Consider the following 25,179-nt stretch of genomic DNA (forward strand, 5'->3'; position numbering starts at 1 on the left):
CTCCGCGGCATGTGGGATCTTCCCGGACCGGGGCACGAACCCGCGTCCCCTGCATCGGCAGGCGGACTCTCAACCACTGCGCCATCAGGGAAGCCGTTTCTTATTCTTTTAAATAATGGCAGAGTATTTTATTGTTTGAATGAACCACACTTTTACTCTCCCCTGTTCTGGATAGTTGTTTCAACTATATCCTATTTATGTTTTTGCTAATTCCAACAGCATGGTAGTAAATACACTTGTACATATCACACATCCATATAGACTTGTGTACCAGTCTATTACATAACTCCTTAGAAGTGGAATTGTTTCATCAGTGGCATAAATGATTTTAAAATTTTTTAGATAACAACAAACTGTTCTCCGAAAGAAGGCTGGACCATTTTAACTCACATCAAGAGTCCACAAGTGTGCCTGTTTCCCCGCACCCTTGCCACACTGAACTTTACTTCTCTGCTTATCTAAAGTAAATATGGGGCACCACAGTGCTGTGGTTTTGATTCCTCGGTGCCAGTAGAGATTTTCAAGGATCCAGGAGATTTCTGAGACTGGGAGTGGGTGGCCAGGAGACCACAGGTTAGGCAGCAGGGGAGGGGACAGGGGGACAGCAGTCCCAGCTCTGCACTTGAATGCTGTCACCCAGGGCCAGTTACTGCCCCCAGTCCTGCCTGGCATGAGATGAGGCCCATGTCTTTGGGCTCTTGGAAGGATGACATGAGATGAGCTGCAGAGCTGAGCTTGGTCCTCACCCAGGTCCCTGTTCTGCACATGTGATGGGGCCCCATTTCTGTTGTAGGTCTTCTACCCCAGGTTTCTCTCTCTTTCAAAGTGGGAACTGTGAGGTTCAGAGGCTCAGTCAGGCCACAGGAGTCTTGGGACTGCAGCTGGAGACTGCAGGCCTGCTCTGCTCCTTCCAGCTCTGGGACCCTGTGTACCCCTGCTTCCTGCTGTAAAACGGAAGGAAGTGAACATCTGCAGGGCCCTCTGAAGCTGCTGAGGGCTGTGTGGGCGCTATGTGAGGCTGTGTGGGAGGACGGATCCCATCCTCAGGGCTGGTGTCGGTCACGCTGGTGCTGGGAGGGCCACAGGGTACGTGGTCTCCCACCCCCCAGCCCCGCAGTGGCTGCCACCTGCATGTATTGGCACTGTGCTGTGGGCTCCCTGGGGTGGGGCAGGAGCTTCTGAATCACAGGGTGGAGTGCTGCGCTGGGGGCATCCTGGAGGAACTCAGAGGAGCCCAGCGTCAGATGGTGTCGGGGATGGCAGTGCAGGGCCTCGCGCCTGGTGAGCCCAAGTGCTCTCAGCTGTCCCTCTGGTGAGCGCCTTGCACAGGTGCAGTTTGAAGGGTAAAGGTATCCATCCATGAGGCTGCACGTGGCTGGTCACCACGGCCCCTGCTAAGAAGGCCTCAGTCCCTGTCCTTGGACCACTTCCCCTCAGCCAGGGATGGAGAGAAGCATGGCTCCAACCTTCTGTGTCAGGGCTGGAGGAGTAGGGCCAGTGACATGCACGGAGCATGTGCCGTTGGGCAGCTGTATCCTGCACTCAACCAGGGATTGGGCATCCGTTATTCAGTGTAATTTTCCTAACAACTCAGGGAGATAGGGATGGTTTTTAACCTGTGTTTAATATAGAGAAAATGAGATTCAGAAGGAATACATTTCTGGCCTGACCATCTTTTTGTTTGTTTGTTTGTTTTTGTTTTTGTTTTTGTTTCTGTTTTTTGCGGTACGCGGGCCTCTCACTGCTGTGGCCTCTCCCGTTGCGGAGCACAGGCTCCGGACGCGCAGGCTCAGCGGCCATGGCTCACGGGCCCAGCCGCTCCACAGCATGTGGGATCCTCCCGGACCGGGGCACGAACCCGTGTCCCCTGCGTCGGCAGGCGGACTCTCAACCACTGCGCCACCAGGGAAGCCCATGACCATCTTTATAATAGCAGGTATATTTTGCCCTGGGAATAGCATCTCCTGCCAGTTCCTCTTCAGGTATATGTGAGAAGGGGGGAAAGGAAGAAAGGGTCAACGTTGTACTTAACACCCCAGTGTGCTAACACTTTAGACAACCATGTTGGGCATTTAGGGGAGGTGAGCTAATTCCAGTTTACAGATGAGAAACTATAGCTCAGAGAGGGAAAGTGTACTGGGTCTGAAGTCCCTAGAGAGGAACTGAGAGGGAGAGGGGGAAAATAGGGATGTTTATTTTTAAAAGTAAAATATAAAGACAATTTCAGTGTTAAGCTAGAAGAACTTCATTACTAAGTCATTGGAGTTCAGTTAAGTATTAAGGGTTAGTCAGTAGTTAACCACTGATATCTAGGCAGCACCCCTATTATGCAGTCTGTCCACTCTGGTTAATGGCAGCATCAACAGTGCCAGCCCCGGGTGAGCCTCGATCCTTGTCAGCCTGCTGGTTTCTAGCGGTCTCTTCTCAGCCGGGGGTGGGTCCCTCCCGCGCGTGCACAGATGAGCACTCACCCACACACTGGATGGGCCCCTCTGCACGTCTCCAGAGCTCTCTCTGGGCAGCTTTTCTTCTCCAGTTCTCGCCCTGCATTCAGCCTCCTGGAACTCCTCTCACTCCCTTAAGAGGCCACGGGGTCTCTGTCGGGTCCCTTCCTGAGCTTCAGCCTGGAAACTGTCCTTAGGCAGGATGCTGAGGCCAACCCTAGGCTCACCTCCTTTGTGTCCTGGGGAGGGTGCTGTTATTCACCCACCAAGTATTGGGTTGGCCAAAAAGTTCATTTGGTTAATGAACATGTTGTTCAATAAAGTTCTCGGTGAAAATGAAACAATGTGTCTCATTTTTACTTAAAACTGAACGAACTTTTTGGTCAACCCAATACTTGAAGAGCTCTTCATTCTGGGAAAGTCTGGGCCCTGGGGGAAGGAAACAAACGACTCCATGTTTCCCTGCTCCTGGGAGCTCACCGTCTGTGGAGGAAGTGAGACCAGGGACCTAAATAACCAAAAGAAAATGGCCTGAGATCCCATCACCCTCGCCTCGCCCCACCTCCAGAGAGCCTGTGATGTGATTCCTCTATAGATTTCCTCTGACAGAGGTGAGGCCCTGGGTTGTGATATTACTATTGGAGGATGTGGTTTTTTTGTTTTTTTTTTTAATTAAAATCAGCTTTCTGAGTAATGATTACACTAAAGAGAGCTTGTACTGAAATACAGCTTTTGCCACGGGCCACGGTCTTTATACACATAGACACTCGTTGAATTCTCACAAAAGCCCTGCTGGGTAAGATCTCTGATTATCCTTGTCCGACGAGCAATGTGAGATGAAGATAGGTAGACGTGGCCTGCTGGAGGTCCCCCAGCTCTTTGGTGGAGGGGCGGGCAGGTGAGCAGCCCCAAGGTTGGGAACTGGGTCCCCTGCTGACCACTCTCCAGGTGAACATTTGGTCTCTGAGGCGTGCAGTCAGGCAGCACAGGGCCACCACTGGAGGGTCCCTGAGAGGTCATTTAGTCCCTTCCTTTCCTCTCCAACCTCATATTTACCCTTATTCACATTTACCCTTATTTACCTGAATAAGGGTAAATGTGAGGTTGGAGAGGAAAGGAAGTGACTTCCCAGGATCGTGTAGCTGTTTAGTGTCTGGCCCTGGATGAGAAGCCTGATGCCTGGATTCTCACGCTGTGGTCTTTTTACACAGTTAAAGAGAAGTCATAAACCTCAGAATCAGATCTCAAGCCACAGGAAGACCTTGAGGACAGATCTGAAGCTGATGTCAGTTTACCAAATTACAGCTTAATTTAAGATAAGCAAGGCAGTTTTAAGGGTTGTATGCTCTAGAGGGGATAAAGGAGATTGCTTGAGTTGACTCTTGATCCAACAAACCTAGCTAGAGTGAGGATCAAATTTGGTTCTAGAAGAGTCTAAAGCATGCATTGCTTTGAGGCAAAAAAAAAAAAAAAAGACAAGGAAATTCCCAGCTGACCCTCATCTCTGGGAAGAGCTAGGGTCCATGGAGTCTTATGCCGCCCAAGAACTGGAACACAGGGCCTCCTCTCTTCTCACATTTGGTTCTCTCTCTCTCTCTCTCTCTCTCTCTCTCTCTCTCTCTCTCTCTCTCTCTCTCTCACACACACACACACACACACACACACACACACACCCCCAACCTTGGATACATCCGGCATCCCTCAAGCAGAGACGGCTGACCTCAAAATAGGAAGCCTCCTCTTCCCTCACTTCACCCCTCCCTCCCATCTCTCTGATCTTATCTGTGATCCTGTCTGTGTGGACTTTCCCCTCCATGTCCACCTGTGTCCCTGCCACCCGTGGCATTGTCACCTCTGCTTTGCAGCCCCTCCAGGCTCTTTTCACCTTGGCGACCTTGGAGGTGGTGGGGGAGAGGGAGGGTGTCTCTGTGTCTCTGCCTCAGCTCCCTGTGGCTGGAACTGTCCTGAGGAAAGGAAAGGCCATGCCTTGTCCCCGATGCCCCACAGGCCCTGCACAGGGCTGCACAGCAGGCTCCAGACGTGCCTCCCCCGAATGTACATGGGTTCTTAGATGCCTGCACTAACGCTAGTACGATGTTCTTGTCCTGTTCTAGAGGGTATTTACGTGGGTGGTGGGAAATATGACCGATGGTTTCGAGACAGGAAGGGGGCAGGGCACAGCCTTTAAAAGAATGACATAGCCCGAGGGCACAACAGAAACTGATTAGAACCAAATAGGTCCAAGATGGCGGACGAGTCCAGTAGGCCTTGAGTAACACATCAGCATGCTAAATGACACACCCACAGGCGCCATGACAGTTCCAAGGCCGACCATAAAGGTCAAAAAGTGGGCAGTGGCCCAATTCCGAGAAATCCGCACCCCTTCCCCCAAATAGCTGGAATATTCCTTACACGTATCAGCCTATGAAATTACCCACCCCTGTAAAAACGGACAACCCCATACCCTGGTGCCGCTCTTGCCTTCCGAGATGGCCCATACTCTGTCTGTGGAGTGGGTATCTCCCTGAATAAACCTTCTTTCTCATTACTACGGCTCACTCTTGAATTCTTTCCTGCTTGAAGCCAAGAACCCACACTTGGCAGCCGTCCCAGGGACTTGCCTGAGACCTGGGATGTGACCATCCTCTCGCGCCCCACGTTCTGTCTCCTGCAACAATTTGGCAACAGAACAGAGGCAAGTGAATGTCATGCTGAGGGACTGCCCCGGTTATAGGCTCCCAGAGCCAGTTTTCACTGTGTGGGCCCTGATCAAACCAGCACTAAGATAATTGTTGATAAAGACAAAATTGTTTTCTCAGTGGATGGTGGACTAGATGTGTGAACTCAGACTTGGCCCGAGCAGTATTTGGCCTGTGTCCTCATGGTTAGGTTGCACCAGTGAGAAAGAGGAAAGTGGAGGCAGACATGGATCTGAGAGAGATGGTCACTAGAACACTGGAAGAGAGAGAAAGGTTTCCTAACCTGAGAGCTGGCTGAGTCATTATCAAAATCAGAGAGTAGGGAGTAAAGGGCTTTAAGATTTAGGTGTATGCATGTGTTTGGAGTCAGTATATCATTTTCCTTCTCTCTGAAGATCTTAATATTTCTTGCAATACAATTCTATTGGCAAAAAATTCCCTCCATTTTTGTTTGTCCCAGAATGTCTCTAGTTCTCTTTCACTTTTGAAGGATAATTTTATGGGGTACAGAATTCTAGTTTGGTGGGGTTTTTTTCTGAGCACATTAAGCATTTCACTCCACTCTTCTTTTGCTTGCATGGGTTCTTAGATGTCAACTGTAATTCTTATCTTCTCTCCCCTACAGGTAAGGTTTTGTTTTTTCTCCTCTGGTTTTTTCCAGGATTTTTTCTTTAACTTTGATTTTCTGTAGTTTAAATATGATCTATCTAGGTATAGTTTTTGTCATTTATCCTGTTTGGTAGACTCTGAGCTTCTGCATCTGTGGCTTGGTGTCTGACAATAATTTGGGAAAATCATCATTCATTATAGTCTCAAATATTTCTTCTGTTCCTTGCTCTCTTTCTTCTCTTCCTGGTATTACCACTATGTTTATGTTATAGTTTTTAGTTATCCCACTGCTCTTGGATAGTCTCTCCTGGGTTTTGTTTTGTTTTGTTTTTTTCAGTCCTTTTCTCTTTGCTTTTTAGTTTGGGGGTTTCTACTGAGGTAACCTGAAGCTCAGAGATTATTTCCTCAGCCATGTCCAGTCTACTAATAAGTCCACCGAAGGCATTCTTCATTTTTGTTAAAGTGTTTTTTGTCTCTGGCATTTCTTTTGGGTCCTTCTTAGAATTTCCATCTCTTGCCTTACACTGACCATCTGTTCTTTTGCACTGTGTACCTTTTTTTTTAATTTATGAATTTTATTTTATTTATTTTTTATACAGCAGATTCTTATTAGTCATCCATTTTATACATATTAGTGTATCTATGTCAATCCCAATCTCCCAATTCATCCCACCACCCCCACCCCCACCGCCACTTTCCCCCCTTGGTGTCCATATGTTTGTTCTCTACATCTGTGTCTCTATTTGGTTCATCTCTGTCTCTAATGGTTCATCTGTACCATTTTTCTAGGTTCCACACATACGTGTTAATATATGATGTTTGTTTTTTTCATTCTGACTTACTTCACTCTGTGTGACAGTCTCTAGATCCATCCACGTCTCTACAAATGACCCAATTTTGTTCCTTTTTTATTTTTATTTTTTTTAGTAATCTGTAAAACTTTATTCAACGACATTAAGAAGTCCTAAGTTATACATAAAATATCAGTTGTGGATATAGACAAAATATAAGTTTTTAAGGCCATGGAGGTAGAGATTTTCCTCATCCATTCACTGAGTAGATATCTGTATTCTTTCACAATGCAAAGATGAGTAAAGTTACTTTACTTAGTAACACGCAATATACTGAAGGTATAAATTACGGTTTGAAGAGAACAGTATTTTCTTTTCCTTTTTTTTGAATTTTATTTTATTTATATTTATATACAGCAGGTTCTTATTAGTTATCCATTTTATACATATTAGTGTATATATGTCAATCCCAATCTCCCAATTCATCACACTACCCCCACACCCCCCCGCCACTTTCCCCCCTTGGTGTCCATACACTTATTCTCTACATCTGTGTCTCTATTTCTGCTCTGCAAACCAGTTCATCTGTACCATTTTTCTAGGATCCACATATATGCATTAATATACAGTATTTGTTTTTCTCTTTCTGACTTACTTCACTCTGTATGACAGTCTCTAGATCCATCCACATCTCTACAAATGACCCAATTTCATTCCTTTTTAAGGCTGAGTAATATTCCACATCTTCTTTATCCATTTGTCTGTCAATGGGCATTTAGGTTGCTTCCATGACCTGGCTATTGTAAATAGTGCTGCAATGAACATTGGGGTGCATGTGTCTTTTTGAATTATGGTTTTCTCTGGGAATATGCCCAGTAGTGGGATTGCTGGGTCACATGATAATTCTATTTATAGATTTTTAAGGAACCTCCATACTGTTCTCCATAGTGGCTGTATCAATTCACATTCCCACCAACAGTGCAAGAGGGTTCCCTTCTCGCCACACCCTCTCCAGCATTTGTTGTTTGTAGATTTTCGGATGATGCCCATTCTAACTGGTGTGAGGTGATACCTCACTGTAGTTTTGATTTGCATTTCTCTAATAACTAGTGATGTTGAGCAGCTTTTCATGTGCTTCCTGGCCATCTGTATGTCCTCTTTGGGGAAATGTCTCTTTAGGTCTTCTGCCCATTTTTGGATTGGGTTGTGTGTTTTTTTTAATATTGAGCTGCATGAGCTGTTTATATATTTTGGAGATTAATCCTTTGTCCGTTGATTCATTTGCAAATATTTTCTCCCATTCTGAGAGTTGTCTTTTCATCTTGTTTATAGTTTCCTTTGCTTTGCAAAAGCTTTTAAGTTTCATTAGGTCCCATTTGTTTATTTTTGTTTTTATTTCCATTACTCTAGGAGGTGGGTCAGAAAAGATCTTGCTGTGATTTGTGTCAAAGAGTGTTCTTCCTATGTTTTCCTCTGAGCTTTATAGTGTCTGGTCTTACATTTAGGTCTCTAATCCATTTTGAGTTTATTTTTGTGTATGGTGTTAGGGAGTGTTCTAATTTCATCCTTTTACATGTAGCTGTCCAGTTTTCCCAGCACCACTTATTGAAGAGACTGTCTTTTCTCCATTGTATATCCTTGCCTCCTTTGTCATAGGTTAGTTGACCATAGGTGTGTGGGTTTATCTCTGGGCTTTCTATCCAGTTCTATTGATCTATATTTCTCTTTTTGTGCCAATACCATATTGTCTTGATTACTGTAGCTTTGTAGTATAGTCTGAAGTCAGGGAGTGTCATTCCTCCAGCTCCGTTTTTTCCCCTCAAGACTGCTTTGGCTAGTCAGGGTCTTTTGTGTCTCCATACAAATTTTAAGATTTTTTGTTCAAGTTCTGTAAAAAATGTCACTGGTTATTTGATACGGATTGCATTGAATCTGTAGATTGCTTTGTGTAGTGTAGACATTTTCACAATATTGATTCTTCCACCCAAGAACATGGTATATCTCTCCATCTCTCTGTGTCATCTTTGATTTCTTTCATCAGTGTCTTATAGTTTTCTGCATACAGGTCTTTTACTTCCTTAGGTAGGTTTATTCCTAGGTATTTTATTCTTTCTGTTGCAGTGGTGAATGGGATTGTTTCCTAATTTCTCTTTCTAATCTTTCGTTGTTAGTGTATAGGAATGCAAGACAGTTCTGTGCATTAATTTTGTATCCTGCACCTTTGCCAAATTCATAGATTAGTCTAGTTATTTTCTGGTGGCATCTTTAAGATTCTCTATGTATAGTATCATGTCATCTGCAAACAGTGACAGTTTTACTTCTTTTCCAATTTGTATTCCTTCATTACTTTTTCTTCTCTGATTTCCATGGCTAGGACTTCCAAAACTATGTTGAATAATAGTGGCTAGAATGGACATCCTTGTCTTGTTCCTGATCTTAGAGGAAATGCTTCCAGTTTTTTACCACTGAGAATGATGTTTGCTGTGGGTTTGTCATATATGGCCTTTATTACGTTGAAGTAGGTTCCCTCTATGCCCACTTTCTGGAGAGTTTTTATCATAAATGGGTGTTGAATTTTGTCAAAAGTTTTTCTTCATCTATTGAGATGATCATATGGGTTTTTTTCTTCCATTTGTTAATATGGTGTATCACATTGATTGATTTGCATATATTGAAGAATCCTTGCATCCCTGGGATAAATCCCACTTGATCATGGTGTATGATCCTTTTAATGTGTTGTTGTATTGTGTTTGCTAGTATTTTGTTGAGGAGTTTTGCATCTATATTCATCAGTGATATAGGTCTGTAATTTACATTTTTTGTAACATCTTTGTCTGGTTTTGGTATCAGGGTGATGGTGGCCTCATAGAATGAGTTGGGGAGTGTTCCTTCCTCTACAATTCTTTGGAAGAGTTTGAGAAGCATGGGTGTTAGCTCTTCTCTAAATGTTTGATAGAATTCACCTGTGAAGCCATCTGGGCCTGGACTTTTGTTTGTTGGAAGACTTTTAATCACAGTTTCAACTTCATTACTTGTGATTGGTCTGTTCCTATTTCTTCCTGATTCAGTCTTGGAAGGTTATACCTTTCTAAGAATTTGTCCATTTCTTCCAGGTTGTCTATTTTATTGGCATAGAGTTGCTCTTAGGATGCTTTGTATTTCTGTGGTGTCCGTTGTAACTTCTCCTTTTTCATTTCTAATTTTATTGATTTGAGTCCTCTCCCTCTTTTTCTTGATGAGTCTGGCTAAAGGTTTATCAATTTTGTTTATCTTCTCAAAGAACCTGCTTTTAGTTTTATTGATCTTTGCTATTGTTTTCTTTGTTTCTATTTCATTTACTTCTGCTCTGATCTTTATGATTTCTTTCCTTCTGCTAACTTTGAAGGTTTTTTGTTCTTCTTTCGCTAATTGCTTTAGGTGTAAGGTTAGATTGTTTATTGGAGATTTTTCTTATTTCTTGAGGTAGGCTTTTATTGCTATAAAATTCCCTGTTAGAACTGCTTTTGCTGCATCCCATAGGTTTTGGATCAACGTGCTTTTGCTGTAATTTATCTCTAGGTATTTTTTTATTTCCTCTTTGATGTCTTCTGTGATCTGTTGGTTATTTAGTAATGTATTGTTTAGCCTCCATGTGTTTGTGTTTTTTACGTTTTTTTCCCCTGTAATTGATTTCTAATCTCATAGTGTTGTGGTCGGAAAAGATGCTTGATACGATTTGAATTTTCTTAAATTTATCGAGGCTTGATTTGTGACCCAAGATGTGATCTATCCTGGAGAATGTACCGTGTGCACTTGAGAAGAAAATGTAATCTGATATTTTTGGATGGAATGTCCTATAAATATTAATTAAATCTATCTGGTCTTTTCTGTCATTTAAAGCTTGTGTTTCCTTATTAATTTTCTGTCTGGATAATCTGTCATCCAGATATTTTTTCTTCTGAAAGAAAAATATCAAAGAATTTGTGCACCTGTCTTAAAACCACCACATGTAAATACTATTAATAATCTTATTTTTTCCACTTAACATATTTTGAACATTTTTTCATTAATTATTTTGCTACAGTATTACTTTTAATAACTCCCTAACATACTGCATGAGTGTTAACACCAGTAATTTAACCAGAATCCCATTGGGAACATTTTAATTATTTTGAAGTTTTTGACATTTGAATAATACTACAAGAAACATTTTGGTGTGCATATGTTTCTATAATCCATGATTATTTAACTAGGCTGATAGGTAGATTAAAATGGTCGTTCGTGTGGAAATGGTTTCAGCGACTCAGAGAATGGAGCAAAAGCCACTTAATAAGACATTGTTTGGACACTCTCCAGGGGGAGGCATGGGGAGGGGTGGAAATCCTGGGAAGTGGTTTGGATCAGCAAGATTCCAGAGCTCCTACAGGATTATAAGAGTAAGTGGAGGAGAGAGAGCTGTCAAAATGAAAGACGTTTTGCAGTGATTCAGCAGGGAGAGCATGAGGTGTGCCCACAAGGACAGAGAAGAACGAGGAAACCTGAAGACCAGCAGACAAGTGATGAAAGATGGTAAAACCTGGGTATGAGGAATCCAAAAATGGCGAAGATGACTCAGGACACAGGAAAGGGGTGGGTGAAAAGTCACTTAACGCTTTTGTGGAAATCTATTTTTAAAAATGAGTTTTCTATTTGTCCAATCTCAAGATAGTGTGGGTTTAGAAGTTTATCTGTATTTCATGAAATTCCAGAGTGAACGTTTAACATCCAGGCCATGAGGCTGTGTGCACGCTGGTTATCTTCTTTACTACTTGGGATGAATTTCTGGCCTTTCATACTATTGTTTTGCCTTTATAAAACGGACATGATGACATTTTTCAGATTTGCTTAAAGTTTAAGCTTTCTGAGCAACGATTGTGGGCTACTTGGTTTAAAGGCTCTTTGAGTGGTAAATATGCCTTAGAAGGTAGAGATTGGCTACCTCCCTAGAGCGATTTAGGGGCTGTCCCCTCCCTGTCAGGGGCATGTGCTCACATTCTAGGCTTCTCTCCTCCAAGAGACTGTTTCTATTGCAGAGTAAAATATATGATCTTTTTTACTGAGGAGGAGAGCAGGCGCAGGTGTGTCAACCATCTGTATAAGCTCTGAGTTTCATGATATGGGATTCCTCTCCAGTGGCATAAACCCCACTGCATGCTCAGGTACGTCTGCCTCTACCCCCTCACTCCATGGGGACCTGGGGCTTGGGTAACCGGGGCTAAGTTTGCTTGGCAACTAAACAGTCTGATCCTTGATCCAGAAATTGCACGACGTGATGGTGTGTGTATAGTCTGCTAGCATGTATGTTTGTATACATACATATACACACGGATACATGGATACAAATACATACATGCTACCCAGGTCTACACAGACACACAAGGACTCCCGTATATAACTGTGGCAAGGTAACTTGTTGACTCACTAGTAGGATGTCAGACCTGTCAGGGTTTCAAACAAAATATTGAGAAATGGAACAGCAGAAGTAGTGGGACGTCTCTTTCAAGATCAGGGTAGAAGGACGGTGACTTCAGTCACCCTGACACTCCCCCCAGTCTCTCCCTGCTCTCTCGCTCTGATGAAAGAAGCTGCTATGTGGTGTGCAGCCCTATGGAGAGGCGCACAGCACAAAGACCCAGGGTAGCCTCCTGCCAACTGCCCCCCAAGAACTGAATCCTGCCACCACCTTGTGTGTGAGCTTGGAAGCGTGTCCTTCCCCACTCAGCTCTTGCAGTGACCGCAGCCCGTCTTGTGAGACCCAGAATAGAGAACCCAACTACGCTGGGCCTGGATTCCTGATCCATGGAAATGGTGATGTAATAAAGGCTGTGGTTTTTCAAACACTAAGTTTTAGAGTAATTTCTAGTAATACGGGCTTTTACGTATCCTGCAAAACTGCTCGGGTTCATCCCAAGTGGACTGTGAAATAAAGCCTGTTGACCATGCAGTATCGCCCCTAACACCTTCACCTTCTCACCCCGCAGGCTCCAGTCAAACTTTGACAGACACAGAAACAGGTGGAGGCCCAATCAGACTGCCCAGTTCAAGGACAATTCAGATGATTCGATACAAGGGCCTCATACAGGCAAAATTTCTTTTCAAGAATTTATTTTAAAGTAATTATAAATTCACCTCTTACTCCTGATTTGTGATCTAAAATATTTTTCTTCCCAATCCTGATGTAATATGTAGTAACTCACAGGCAGGGGCAGTGGCAGGAGGGGGGCCCAAGGGAGTGTGCAGCTCTGCACCCAGCACCCTCACTCTGGGGAAGGGGACAGGGGTGGGACCATGGGGCCTCCCAGGAACTCTGGTGGGTGGGAGAGCCAGACCCTAAGGTCCAGGGGAAGGGAACTGGGGCTCCATGAGGTTGCAGGGCTGAGCCACTGGGCCCACTGATGAGGATGCAGAAAGGCCAGCGGGGAGAGAAAGGGAAGATGGCCCAGGAGTTGCAGGAGGCCCCCAGGTGAGGGGTCACAGAATGACCCCAGCAAGCAGGGCCCCACTCCACTTCCCAGCAGCTCTGTCAGAGCCAGTCTGCACCTCTAGGGAGCCCAACAGGCCCAGGTGTGGCCCAGAGACATCACCTGCGGAGGCTGTGGGGAAGCCGCGCCAGGCTGGGGTCCTCCCCCAGGGGAAGGGCAGGGAGGAGGAGCTGGATTGCAGTCCCCCAGGAACCTGGCGCCCAGAAATCCAGAGTCAGAGCAGGAGACACCCATGCAGGGCGAGCTTGAGCCCGAGGCATAAAAGGGAGAAGGATGGAGCGGGTCACACAGCAAGAACACACACCCCTGTACCTGTGTCACTCAGCACTGTTCTACAGGAGGACAGGAGGATGGAGGAGAAAAACACACATAAAATTATATAAAATTGCATATTTAATTTGGTCACGAATTCATAAAAATGCATATTTATATAAAATTATAAAATTTTAAATATAACATTGCATAATTTGGTCACAAATTCATAAACACATGAGTATTTTATACCTAATGATATTTCTTGTATTGCTTGATGTTTCTAACAAAATCTTCAAGAAGGGGTCCTCTCATTGAGAAGAGACTTGGACATCCAATTTTCAAGTAAAACTTCAAAAGTATCATATTTGCACTGGCATAAAGCTAAACAGGATGCAAGTTCACATTTCTTAAAGATTCTCATTGGTAAAATACACAATAAACATGCGAACAAGTGAATATAGCTGACAGACACTGGCAAGGCTAATACTTTAGATTGGCACTCAAGGAAGTCTTCTGAGAAAGGGACAAGTGACCCAATACCTGACTGACAAGAATCCATTTATATTTCCCACTGAAGATGAAGGCAAAGTGTCCTGCACAGAAGGAACAGCAAAGGCAGGAAACACCTGACTTCCAGAAAAGGGAGGGACATCAGGGCCAGGGGCATATAGCACCAAGACCACAGGGTCGGCCCTTCTAGAAACTCAAGTGGACTCCACATGCTATATCCTGATGTGCCTAGATTCAGGCAGTTCCAGGTTTGGCCACATTAGCCACATCAACCTTAGGGAAGACAACACACAAAGCTTTGAGATGGAATAGACCAAAAACCCCTGAGAATTGCTTCCACCATTAAATTATCCTGCAGCAGTTGGAACACTATGGAGAAGGGTTTAATGGCAGAAAGATATTTTTAAAAAGCAATAAAAGGACCAAACCTTAATATAGCAGCCATTTTAGGTCAATTCTCACAGTATTTAAGAGCTGGTAGTTTTGTGTGAGTCTCTTCCGCAGAAGGCCATGAGATCCTTTATATAGCCAATTCAGGTGAACAGGAGGAGGCCCAGGCACCACAGCCCAGTTCACGGACCCCAGATGCAGGGCTGCACGTGGATGCCACTTCTCCTCACTCTCTGCTCAGCTGTAAACTCCTACCTATAAAAAATGTAACTATTCACACAGCTATAAAATTGACATGTTTAAAGTGGGCCCTGGAGAAGTCACCAGGCATCCAAAAGTGACCAAACTTCCTTTGAGGGAGAAGATGCTATCAGTGCTCTCCCCACAGTGGGCTTTTTCTCCTTTCCTTTTTTTTTTTTTTTTTTGCTTTTTTTGTTGTTGTTGTTGTTTTGTGTTTGTTCTTTTGTGCTTTTTGTTGTTGTTGCTTTGTTTTTTTTGCCTCGCAGCTTTTGGTATCTTAATTCCCCGACCAGGGATTGAACCTGGGACCTCAGCAGTGAAAACGCAGAGTCCTAACCACTGAACTGCCAGGGAATTTCCTCCTTTTGTATTTCTAATTGTTTTTGATTCCCAGCTCTCATCCAGGTAACCCACATAAACAACCTAGAAAGTATATTTGCAAAATTTTTTTACACTTATATAAATATATATATATAAACATAGAAGTACGAAGATTCACAATATGTTTGCACTTTAATGATGTGTATTATGTTACACATCATTAAATGCATACATATCAACATGAATGACAAATACAAATAACAAATACAAATGAAAAGTGCAAGTCTTTTGATAAAAAAGTGTCTTCAACTGAAAGGCTGAGGTCCTCAAACACTCAGGACACAGCAGAGCCTGCTTCACCATCTTCATAGACATACTTTCCCGAGTCCAGCAGGTGGTCCTGAATTGTCTCCTTTGCCAATCTTTGCCCCAGCGTTTCCAAGGCGTCCAGCAGGGTGTTGACTGAGGCCTCCCGTCCCTTGTTGCTGACCCAAGTATCCAGCATTTCATACAAGGCATCCCGAGGGACCCGGACCCCTTCTCTGACCAGAAGGATCTCATTTTGCGTGAGGCCCAACTGCCTCATGAGCAAATCCCAGGAGTCACACGGCACGATGGTTGCAAAGTAATCAAAGAACAGCTTCAGGCCTAAGTTCGGGGAAAGTCACAGAGACAGAGTTGGGACAGGCTTCAGAAAGGGCAGAGGACCCTCAGTCAGGCCTAGACCCCAGGGTGGGACCTGAGGAGTGACCCCTTCTGGTGAACCTGCTGCTCTGCGTCCCTGACATGCTTCCCATCAGCAGAGAATCAGGCCACACTGCATGGGCCTCACCTGTGCCCAAGGCACTGCAGGGAGTCCAGGTCTCCAGAGAGTCCTGCCCTAAGGGCGGATGAGGGCCCACCAGGGAGGGGAGATGGACGTCATGGAGGGAGAAGGCAGTCTGTGGTAGGAGACAGAGGGCGGGACACAGCGGTGCAACAGACCTCAGAGGAGGACACCTGCCGTGCTCACGAGAGTGAGGTCCCCTGGCTGCCACCTCTGCAGTGGGGACAGAGCAAGGGCCTGGAGGGAGGACGGTCTCTGGCCTCACACCCAGCTCGGCCTCGCTGACTGACACTGTGGCAGAGGAGATGGGGACAGACTCGGAGCAAGAATTTAACCCATAAAATGGAGCAAGCACCACCCACCTCACGGGACTGTACTGGGGATTCAGTGAGACGTGCGTGAAGTGCAGTGCACACCACCGCCCATAGGTGCATAAGGCGGGCCCCGATACAAATTTATATTTTCTAACGGCTACACTGAAAAACGTAAAAAGTAACAAGTAGTAACTAATTTTCATAAAAGAGGGTACTAACTCAATATATGCTAAAAATTTTCATTTCAGCATGTAATCAGTATACAACAAACTGTTAATGAGACATATTACAGTCCTTTTTCCTACCAGTTCTTTGCAATACAGTATCGAGTTACACTACAGCTCATCAGATTTGGCCACAGGTCAGATGCTCCACAGGCTCCTGCGGCCCCTGGGTGCCCTGCTGGACGGCACAGCCCCTTAGATGCCTCAGGGTGGGCCAACCTGGCCCTGAGCAACAGGGGAGGAGGGAGGATGGGGGGCAGGGAAGGACAGGGAGGTGTTAGGGGACACTGTTAGGGGACAGAGGGGTGCAGGGTGGGGAGAAGAAGAGGGGGCAGAGAGGGAATTAGAGTCCCGAAGGTCCAGTGACAAGCCATCCCTGCTCTGAGTTGCCCTAACAGCTATGGGGACGGCAGTTAGGGCACTGTCCCTCCTCCCTCCACTCCTGCCCCAGTGCCCGGGGAAAGCACTCACTTTTAGTGGGGTCTGCACCGTTTGCTGGAACCAGCAGCCTTCTTCTCGTGTGAGATGCTTCGTCTTCTGTTGGTTCCTGTAAAACACAGTGGAGAACAGCCTTGGTCTTAATCAGGGGTCCTGGGTTCCAGAACTGAGCCTAGCAAACATTGTTCTGAAATTCTGGCATATGCAGCCATAAGTGAAACAAAAACACAATGTAGGATATTTGAAGGGAGAAGACAGAATAGTCATTATTTGATATATGATTGTATTCTTACAAAACTCTAATGGTTTAGCAACAATACTTAAATGTGAATGTATGGATGGATGAATGTTAAAAATTGTAGCAGATAATAAATTATATAAAGAATTACAAGAGTCAGATAAACTTATAAGGTTACAGAACACTTGTAGTACAAAGACACAGCCTCAACAAGAAATGAGAAATTTACCAAAGAAAAACACACATCTATTTGAGGTATTATAAAACCCTTGACTTGAAAATGCTACCTCTCTTCATAAGAAAAATACAGAATATCTAAAAGATCTCAGTTCTTCCTAGATTAATTTATAAATTAAGGTAATACTCAAAAAATTAGCAGCTAAATCGAGTATAAGGAATGAGATGGTAACTCAGAACAATTCAGGGAGCTCCTCATATCTTATTTATCACAAAATAAATTCCATTTAACTTTTTTTTTTAATTTTATTTATTTTTGGCTGTGTTGGGTCTTCATTGCTGCATGTGGGCTTTCTCCAGTTGCTTCTCTTGCTGCAGAGCACAGGCTCTAGGTGTGCAGGCTTCAGTAGTTGTGGCACGTGGGCTCAGTAGTTGAGGCTCGTGGGCTCTAGAGCGCAGGCTCAGTAGTGGCGCACAGGCTTAGTTGCTCCATGGCACGTGGGATCTTCCTGGACCAGGGCTCGAACCCGTGTCCCCTGCATTGGCAGGCGGATTCTTAACCACTACGCCACCAGGGAAGTCCCTCCATTTAGCTTATAAGCTCTATGCTACCAATCACATCATTTTAAAAAAGCCTACCTGGGCTTCCCTGGTAGGCCCACGCACCACGATGAAGAGTGGCCCCCGTTTGCCACAACTAGAGAAAGCCCTTGCACAAAAACGAAGACCCAACACAGCCAAAAAAATAAATTAAATAAAATAAATTAAAAGCCTACCTAAGAAATTAGAGAATTTTATCTTCTGTTTGATGAAGGACTTTTTAAGTCAGTTTTTTGCTTGTTACCAAAAAAGAAATATATTAATGTCATATCAAAACTATTGAAATGATATGACCCCAAACGTCTGTGTGTGTGTGTACAGTGAAGAATGCTTCTATACGTTGACAAAGAGATTCTACTTCTACTAGGAAGCCACCCCACAAATATGTCTATTCATTGAGACAAATAGTAATTTTCAAATAGATTCAACTTAATAATAATTTTGAAATAAATGTGAAATTCCTAACGTGATGAGGAATGGCTTAAAAGCATGTAACAATCACACAGAAAAATATCACGTAGCTTTAATTCCATCACTGAACAATCATGGGAGGGACCACTCTGGCTGTTCTAGACACCAGGAACGTGGTGAGAACAAGACAGATGATAAGTAGCATCAGAGCTGCCAGTCGACCATAGCAGGGGGTGGGCTCCCTTCCCCTCCATGACCATGATCTCCCTCCATCACCACTTCCCCATGGGACAGGAGACCTGACCAGCATCGGCCCTTCCCTGTTTCTACCGCAGTCCTGGGCAAGCAAAGGGCCAGGGCACCACACTCACCAGCAGACGCTTTGCTTCCCCCTGGGACTGGGCCGTGGCGTCTGTCGGCTTCACCTGCTCTTCTGCCTCCTGCTCAGGGACCAGCTCAATCAGCGAATCTCTGTTGATCAGCGTATTGTTGTGGGCATTGTCCAGAGCCCCAGAACCTCTTAAGGGATGTGAGCGCCAGAAGAGGACCTTGGGAAGGCAAAGAGCTGACTCAGGAATCCATACCCACAGATCCATGTAGTGTCTGCGGGGGACATTGTGGGCTCTGCCTCCCCACCTACTCCCATGCTGTGTCCCCCTAGGTGGGCACAGACTCAACACATCCAGGGCTCTGCTGATGGCACCTGGACCCTAGTGCTGTGCTAAGGGGGGTTTCAGCACCCCTTCCTGACACCCTCCATGCCCCAGGGTGCATCCAGGGTTATGGGGTGAGGGCGTCTCACAAGCAGTAAGAGGGACAGGGCTAGCACTGCCAGCCAGCCTTAGAGCTGCTCTCAACAGGCCAGTTGCTCTCCTACAGTCAGCCCAGAGCCCTCAGGCCACTTGAGAGAGCCAGGGACAACAGCATAGGACAAATTGGGGACCGTGTCCACCCAGGGCCAAGCAGTTACTGAGGGCCTGATGCCACCAGGTCCTGGAGAAACCAACTCACTTTGTCCATGCACTTAGGGTCCACACCACCACCTAGAAGAGAAGAGGCATCCGCCTGAGCCGTGGGGAACGCCCTCTTGCAGCACCTCCCTCCCCAGGGACAGTGCCAGGGACAGGGTGTGGGCTGGGGGCTCAGACACTGAACAAGGAGCCCCGGGCCTGGTGACAGGGAACGGGCCATTCCAAACCTGGAGAACCCTCGGGGAGGGAGAAGAGAAGGGGGAAAATGAAACCCATGTAAAATCTCTGTGGGGTTCTGCTGAACGACCCTCTCCCCTGACTCTTGTCACCCAGTCAAGGTGCTGACCACCTCTCTGCCCTGGCTGGGGGTCCTAAAGACATTAAGAACTGACCCTGCTCCCTGCCCACCATACTTGGCCAGGGGGAAGAGGGGACCGTCAGCTGAGATGGGGGACTCATGCGATCCCGGCTTCGTAGGAGCAGGTGAGGTGGGAGGTGGAGGGGGATCCCGGGGAACAAGATCAGAGCCAAGCCAGGAGGACTGGGGAGATGGAAGAGGGGGCCAGCACCTCCCCCTTCCCTCCCAGAACCTCACCTTGAATGCAGAACCGCCGGAAAACATATGCGATCCCCAGCAGGAAACAGACAGCTGTAATTACAGCTACAACTGTGATCACCAGCTGTGAAGTGTCTGAGGAGGAAGAGGGAGTGGTGGGCAGTCTTGGGCGCATGGTCACTGTCTCACCAGGAACTGAGGCCTCCCCACTGGCCTGGGTACCTGATTTTCGGTCCACACATGTGAGGTCGCTGAAGGGGCTACAGGGCGTGGCCACGACCATCCCATCAGGGCACCTGGGTACAGACACAGGGAGGACATGGAGGGGATCGTCAGGGAAAGCTGGCCAGATGAGGAGAAAGAGAGAGAAAACTCCCACCTGGGGTACCCTGACAAGACAGTGCAGGAGGGACGGGCTTCTCCTGTCTGCAGGGCTGGGTCCCCTCACTGCCCCTTGCTGGGTGGGAGAAGGATCTGGGCTTGTGCACTCCAGCCCCCAGGGCTCCTGCTGAGTGTTCAGAGCTGCCCCTTCAGGAGCTGGGCCTTCTCTGCAAGGCCTGCACTGGCCTCCCTGGGCTGCAGGGGAAGCCTATGTGAGGGGGCATCTCATCCAAGTCAAGGGTCAGAAGGGTTTGGGCACAAGCCAAGCCTCATCCTCCAGTCAAGCTTTAATACAAGGATCCTCTTGTCCTCCACCTGTTGACTCTTCCTACCAATCGCAGCCAGCACTGGAGCGTCAGAGGAGAGCAAATTACTATTGGCCCCTACATCCCCAAATAGGAAAGATTCAGATCTTATTGGGGAACAAGGGCTGGATGTGAGGCCAGCTGAGTTGGCTCGGGTTTTATGGGAACCTTGAAGGAGCACACATATGGCCTCATTATGACTTCTGTCTGTGGTAGACACTTGTCTTTCTAGGCTCCTTCTGAGGAGGTGTGGGAAGGGGGCCCTGGGGAAGGACACTCAGAGGAATGAGGAGGGGGCTGCTGCATGCTCAGGAGACCCCACAGGCACAAGGGAGCCCTGAGGAGGTAGGAGGGGCTGCATGGAAACCGGAGAAAGGGGTACAAGGAAACTGGGGGTCTCTGTGGGTTGGGAGCCCCCTAGGCTCCCATGTCTCACCGGGTTCTGCACTTGTAGCAGAATTCAGGTGCATCTTCTCTACGGAAAGTGCCAGGTTTGCACTGACACTCAGTGTCCTTGGTTGAGGTGCACGGACTTTTCTCTTCTTCCCCTGGAGACCAAAGATAAGGTTTTGGGGGTGTGTTTCCCTCACGTGTCTCTCAACCATTCTTCACCACCCAGATCCCCACCCACTCAGTTCTACTCAGTTCAGGAAGTAATTTGGGGGCCATTTTCTGCAGCAACACACACAGACCATCCAAAGGACAGCCACTGTTCACGTGTCACCAATAGAGGCATATGAAAGGGACCATGCGTCATTACGGATCACATCAGGATCGGGAAGAAAAAGGTTTTAGGTCACAAATCAGGAGCAAGTGCTGGGGTGGGGGTGGGGCAGGGTGTAATACGAGACACTCTGGATGGAGAGGACCGCTTTGGTGACTTCCCAACACCTGGCCCAGCTGGTCACGAGAGAGGCTGAGATCCCGGAGCAGAAGTCACAGGGTTCACAGGGGCCCGGCCCAGAGCCAGACTCGCCACACAGCTCAAACCCAGCCCTGTCCCACTCACCCAGGCCTCCCATGCTGTCACTAACCAGCCCCTCCGTCACGGGACACATTACTCCCCCCCTTCCAACTGATGCTCTGGAAGACTTCCCTACCAGGTGGCATACGTTATACAAATAATTTCTGTTTTCATTTATTTTACTGACCTAAGACAGGGTAGGATGAAGACCTAGCTGGGCTGGAAATCAGGTTGCTGACTTCCCGTTCCATTCAAATCCCATCTCATCACCCAACTGCAGGCATGGGGACATGTTCTGTACCTGATTTGCAAGTCTTACAGAGTAAGCAAGAAGACAGGGTGTTTGAATAATTGGTATAATCCACCTTATCCGTGCACGGCACACAATCTCCACTGGCTTCCTCCATATGGAACCCTGGGAAGGAAGGGAAAAGCTGGTGAGTAAATCCCCACAGGATTCCCAGAGGCTGGCAGTGTGGACAGCGCTGCCCCTTTCGGCCATCCGTGGAATCCACACAGAGAACTCTCCCTGACCTGGCTTTAATCTTTTGATTCTGCATCTACCACATACCTTAGACCAGTACTGCCAACAGGAATATATTACAAGCCACGCATAAAAGCACATTCACAGTTGGCACATTAAAGAGTAAAAAGAAAGAGGCAATATCCAACACAGTATCATTTCAACATGTATCGATATAAAACAGTGAAATTTTTACTTACTTTAATACCTCACTAAAAAAATAAAACTCATGCTCCCTTCACAGTGTTCAGGGTCTATGGCCTCCTCCCACCTGTCCTGGTGACCTCTCCACCCTCCACTCACCCCAGCTGCCCCCTAGCTTTGCTAAAACAAGCCCAGCCCTGCCCCCTGGGGTGACAGTTCCCGGGGTCCTCTTAGGAGCACTCTACCTGGCTCTCTGCACCAAAGTCACCATCCCCAGGAGGCCTCACCAACCCCGACTCTGTCCCACCCATCACTCAATTATCCTCACGGTTTCTATCTCATCTCTCTGACTGTCATATCTGTCCATCTGTCTGGGTACCATCCTAGGAGGAGTGTTCCAGGAGGGCGGGGGCCTCGTGCCCTCCACTAGCACAGCGCCTGGCACACGGAAGACTTCTAGTAAATGCCTGTGGAATAAGAGCCGGGAACTGCAGGAATCAGAAGACCAGAAGGACATGAAGATAAGGGTGCGGTAAGGGTTGGAGATCAGTCTTAGAATGTACCTGGTAGACACAACTTCTCTGAGAGGCTGTGTTTCCATCCCTGCGGGGAAGCTAATTGCTGGTGAAATTTTTCCTGCCTTATGGGCATGGCTGAAGCAGCTGCAATCTGTGGAGACAAAGCAGGGACAGGCATGAGTGGCTTTCAGACTCTCATCCCTCCCAGGATGTATCCCACAGTCCCTTGACCACAGCCTGCAAAATGAAACAGAACTGGGGCCTTTCTTCCAGCTATAAACTCTCATTCTTTTCATGTTTGTCCCCTGGCCTTTTGTGCTACCAAGTAACTTACACATAAATTTTTTTCCTGGTATTCCTTTCTCTTATAATAAAATAAAATATGTTTATTCCAGAAAGCATGGGCAAGGAAAAATTTTTTATAAGCACACAGAAACCACAGGGATCCCCCCAGTTAGAGAAAACATCCATTATTTTGTGTCTTTACTTCTTCTATTTGACCATACGTGTAATACTCTCAGGCTCGCTCTTTCTTTCTCACATGCGCGTACGTGCGCGCACACACACATTTTCACAAATGAGTCATACTGTGCACACACTTTTTCAAAATCAGGATACAGGATCACAGTTGAGTAATGAACTTTTGGCTTTAACCGGACAAGCTGTCCTGGAAAGGAAGCTGCTAGCGTTCCACGTAATGAGTCACATAGAGGAAGAAGAAATAGCAATACAGAGTTTTGAGATGAGTCTCCACGCTAACAATGACACAATGGGGCCAGTCGAAAAAATCTGAATGGAGTCTGAGGATTTGATGAGGATTAACGTGTTGATGTTAGTGTTCTGATGTTGAAGGCTGTGTTGTAGTTTTGGGGGAGAATGTCCTCATTTGTAGGAAATATACATTCTTCAGTCATGGGATCTATCATATCAGCAGCTATTTTTCACATGGTACAGGAAAAAGGGGGGGGGTTGTATAGTCTTTGCAACTTTGCTTTAACCTGGGAGTGACAAAATAGAAAGTGAAATTAAGGGAAAAAAAGAAAGAAAGAAAAACACAGTTAAGATGGAAACAGCTTACGTTGAGCCCAGTTCAACTGCCTGGATCTAAAAAAGATAAAATGCAGCTCTCTTCCACAGAAAAGTCTGTCAAGTATTTGGGGACAGCTAAGCCCACATATGTCCTCTAAGTCGTCCCTTCCCCAGGCTGGGCCTCCTCTGACTCCCCACAAGTTGGTGGAATCTCCTTTCCCTGCCTTCGCAGTCCTATTCCCCCCTCTCTTTCCTGGTTCTCTTCTCACAGGCGCTCTCCCTCAATGTTTTATTATGAACATTTTCATGCATCCAACAAAGTTTAAAGATCTGTACGGTAAACTCTCATATACTCACCACCTAGATTCTGTAACTAACATTTTGCTATATTTGCTTTATCACATATTTCTTTCTTTTTTAAATTAATTTATTTAATTTTTATTTATTTTTGGCCACGTTGGGTCTTCGTTGCTGCACGCAGGCTTTCTCTAGTTGTGGCTCGCGGGCTCTAGAGCGCAGGCTCAGTAGTTGTGGCGCACGGGCTTAGTTGCTCCACAGCATGTGGGATCTTCCCGGACCAGGGCTTGAACCCGTGTCTCCTGCATTGGCAGGCGGATTCTTAACCACTGCGCCACCAGGGAAGCCCCATATTTCTTTCTTTATCTATCCCTCTGTCCATTCTATGTGTCTTATTTTTATGATGAAATTCACGTCTGCAACTCAATACTTCAGCATTGTCAGTAACTTGAGCTCCATATTTCTTTACAGTTTTTTTCAGTGTTAAGATTTACAAAGAAAGAAATGCACAATTCTTAAGGGTACCATTCAAACAGTTTTTAAAAACACATACACTTGGGAAACCCAAACCCTCTATCTAGATCCTGGAAATTAGCATGACTACAGAACATTCCTTCACACCCCTTTCTAGGTTATCCTAATCTCCTATGTGACTCCAAGAGGAAGCGGCCTTCATCAGATGGAGGAAGGTCTCTTCTGCCCTGATATAATGAGAGGTTTTAGCATGACAGGGAGGTTAAGAGTTGTCGAATGCTTTTTCTGCATCTGTTAAGCTGTTCATATAGTTTTTCTCCTTCATGGTGTTAGCATAGTGAAAAACACTGACTTATTTTCAGATGTCATTCCTGTAACTAAACCCACTTGGTCATGGCATGTTTTCTTCTTTAAATATTCCTGAATTTAGTTTACTATTTGTTTTGTTAAGGAATTCTGCCTCTGTTTTTAGGAAGGATATTGAAACGTATTAATATTTTTCTTCTTTTCAAATGTTTTTGTCAGGTTTCACTATTAGGGTTATGCTGGGCTTAGAATCTACTGAAGAACTCTTATGTTGTCTGAAAGAATTTGTGTAAGATTTTTGTCAGTTCTTTTACTGTTTGTATTTTTGTCCCCTCCCCTGCTGCCTAATCTGGGGTCTCCTGGTCATCCAGTCTCAGAAATCTCACGGATCTTTGAAAATCTCTACTGGCACTGAGGAATCAAAACCACAGCACTGTGGTGCCCCATTTTTACTTCTTAGACTAGCAAAGAATTAAAGTTTAATGTGGCAAAGGGGTAGGGAAACAGGCACACTTGTGGACTCTCGGTGTGAGGTAAAATCGTCCAGCCTTCTTTTGGAGGCCAGTTTATCCTTATCTAAACAAAAGTGTAAAATTATCTAACCTGCTGACAGCAGTTCCACTTCTAAGGAGCTACCTAACGGACAATGCACATGGCTACACGGATACTTGACAGTGCGTACAGGCACCCAGAGCTATTCATCAAGCCGTGTTCAACATGAATC

General features: G+C 45.9%; 2 protein-coding genes across 3 annotated transcripts in view; both read right to left on the bottom strand.

The window, feature by feature from the left end:
• ENTPD4 (ectonucleoside triphosphate diphosphohydrolase 4) overlaps nt 1–25,179 on the bottom strand; it is a 424,151-nt gene that overhangs the window by 157,139 nt on the left and 241,833 nt on the right. The window lies entirely within an intron of this gene.
• LOC309963928 (tumor necrosis factor receptor superfamily member 10A-like) overlaps nt 14,960–25,179 on the bottom strand; it is a 33,235-nt gene continuing 23,015 nt past the window's right edge. Inside the window, exons 2-10 of one of the 2 annotated variants that reach the window (XM_082842471.1) lie at nt 22,395–22,500; nt 21,466–21,579; nt 20,637–20,748; nt 19,737–19,810; nt 19,554–19,649; nt 18,999–19,030; nt 18,359–18,535; nt 16,595–16,670; nt 14,960–15,407 (exon numbers count right to left, since the gene is read on the bottom strand). In XM_082842471.1, the coding sequence (XP_082698597.1) occupies nt 15,094–15,407; nt 16,595–16,670; nt 18,359–18,535; nt 18,999–19,030; nt 19,554–19,649; nt 19,737–19,810; nt 20,637–20,748; nt 21,466–21,579; nt 22,395–22,500 (1,101 nt within the window). In that variant the 3' untranslated portion in view covers nt 14,960–15,093. Of the gene's footprint in view, nt 15,408–16,594; nt 16,671–18,358; nt 18,536–18,998; nt 19,031–19,553; nt 19,811–20,636; nt 20,749–21,465; nt 21,580–22,394; nt 22,501–25,179 lie in introns of both variants that reach the window. The other variant, XM_082842470.1, reaches the window with a different exon arrangement.

This window comes from Leucopleurus acutus (assembly GCF_964270905.1).
Source record: "Leucopleurus acutus genome assembly, chromosome: 7".
Lineage (NCBI taxonomy): Eukaryota > Metazoa > Chordata > Mammalia > Artiodactyla > Delphinidae > Leucopleurus > Leucopleurus acutus.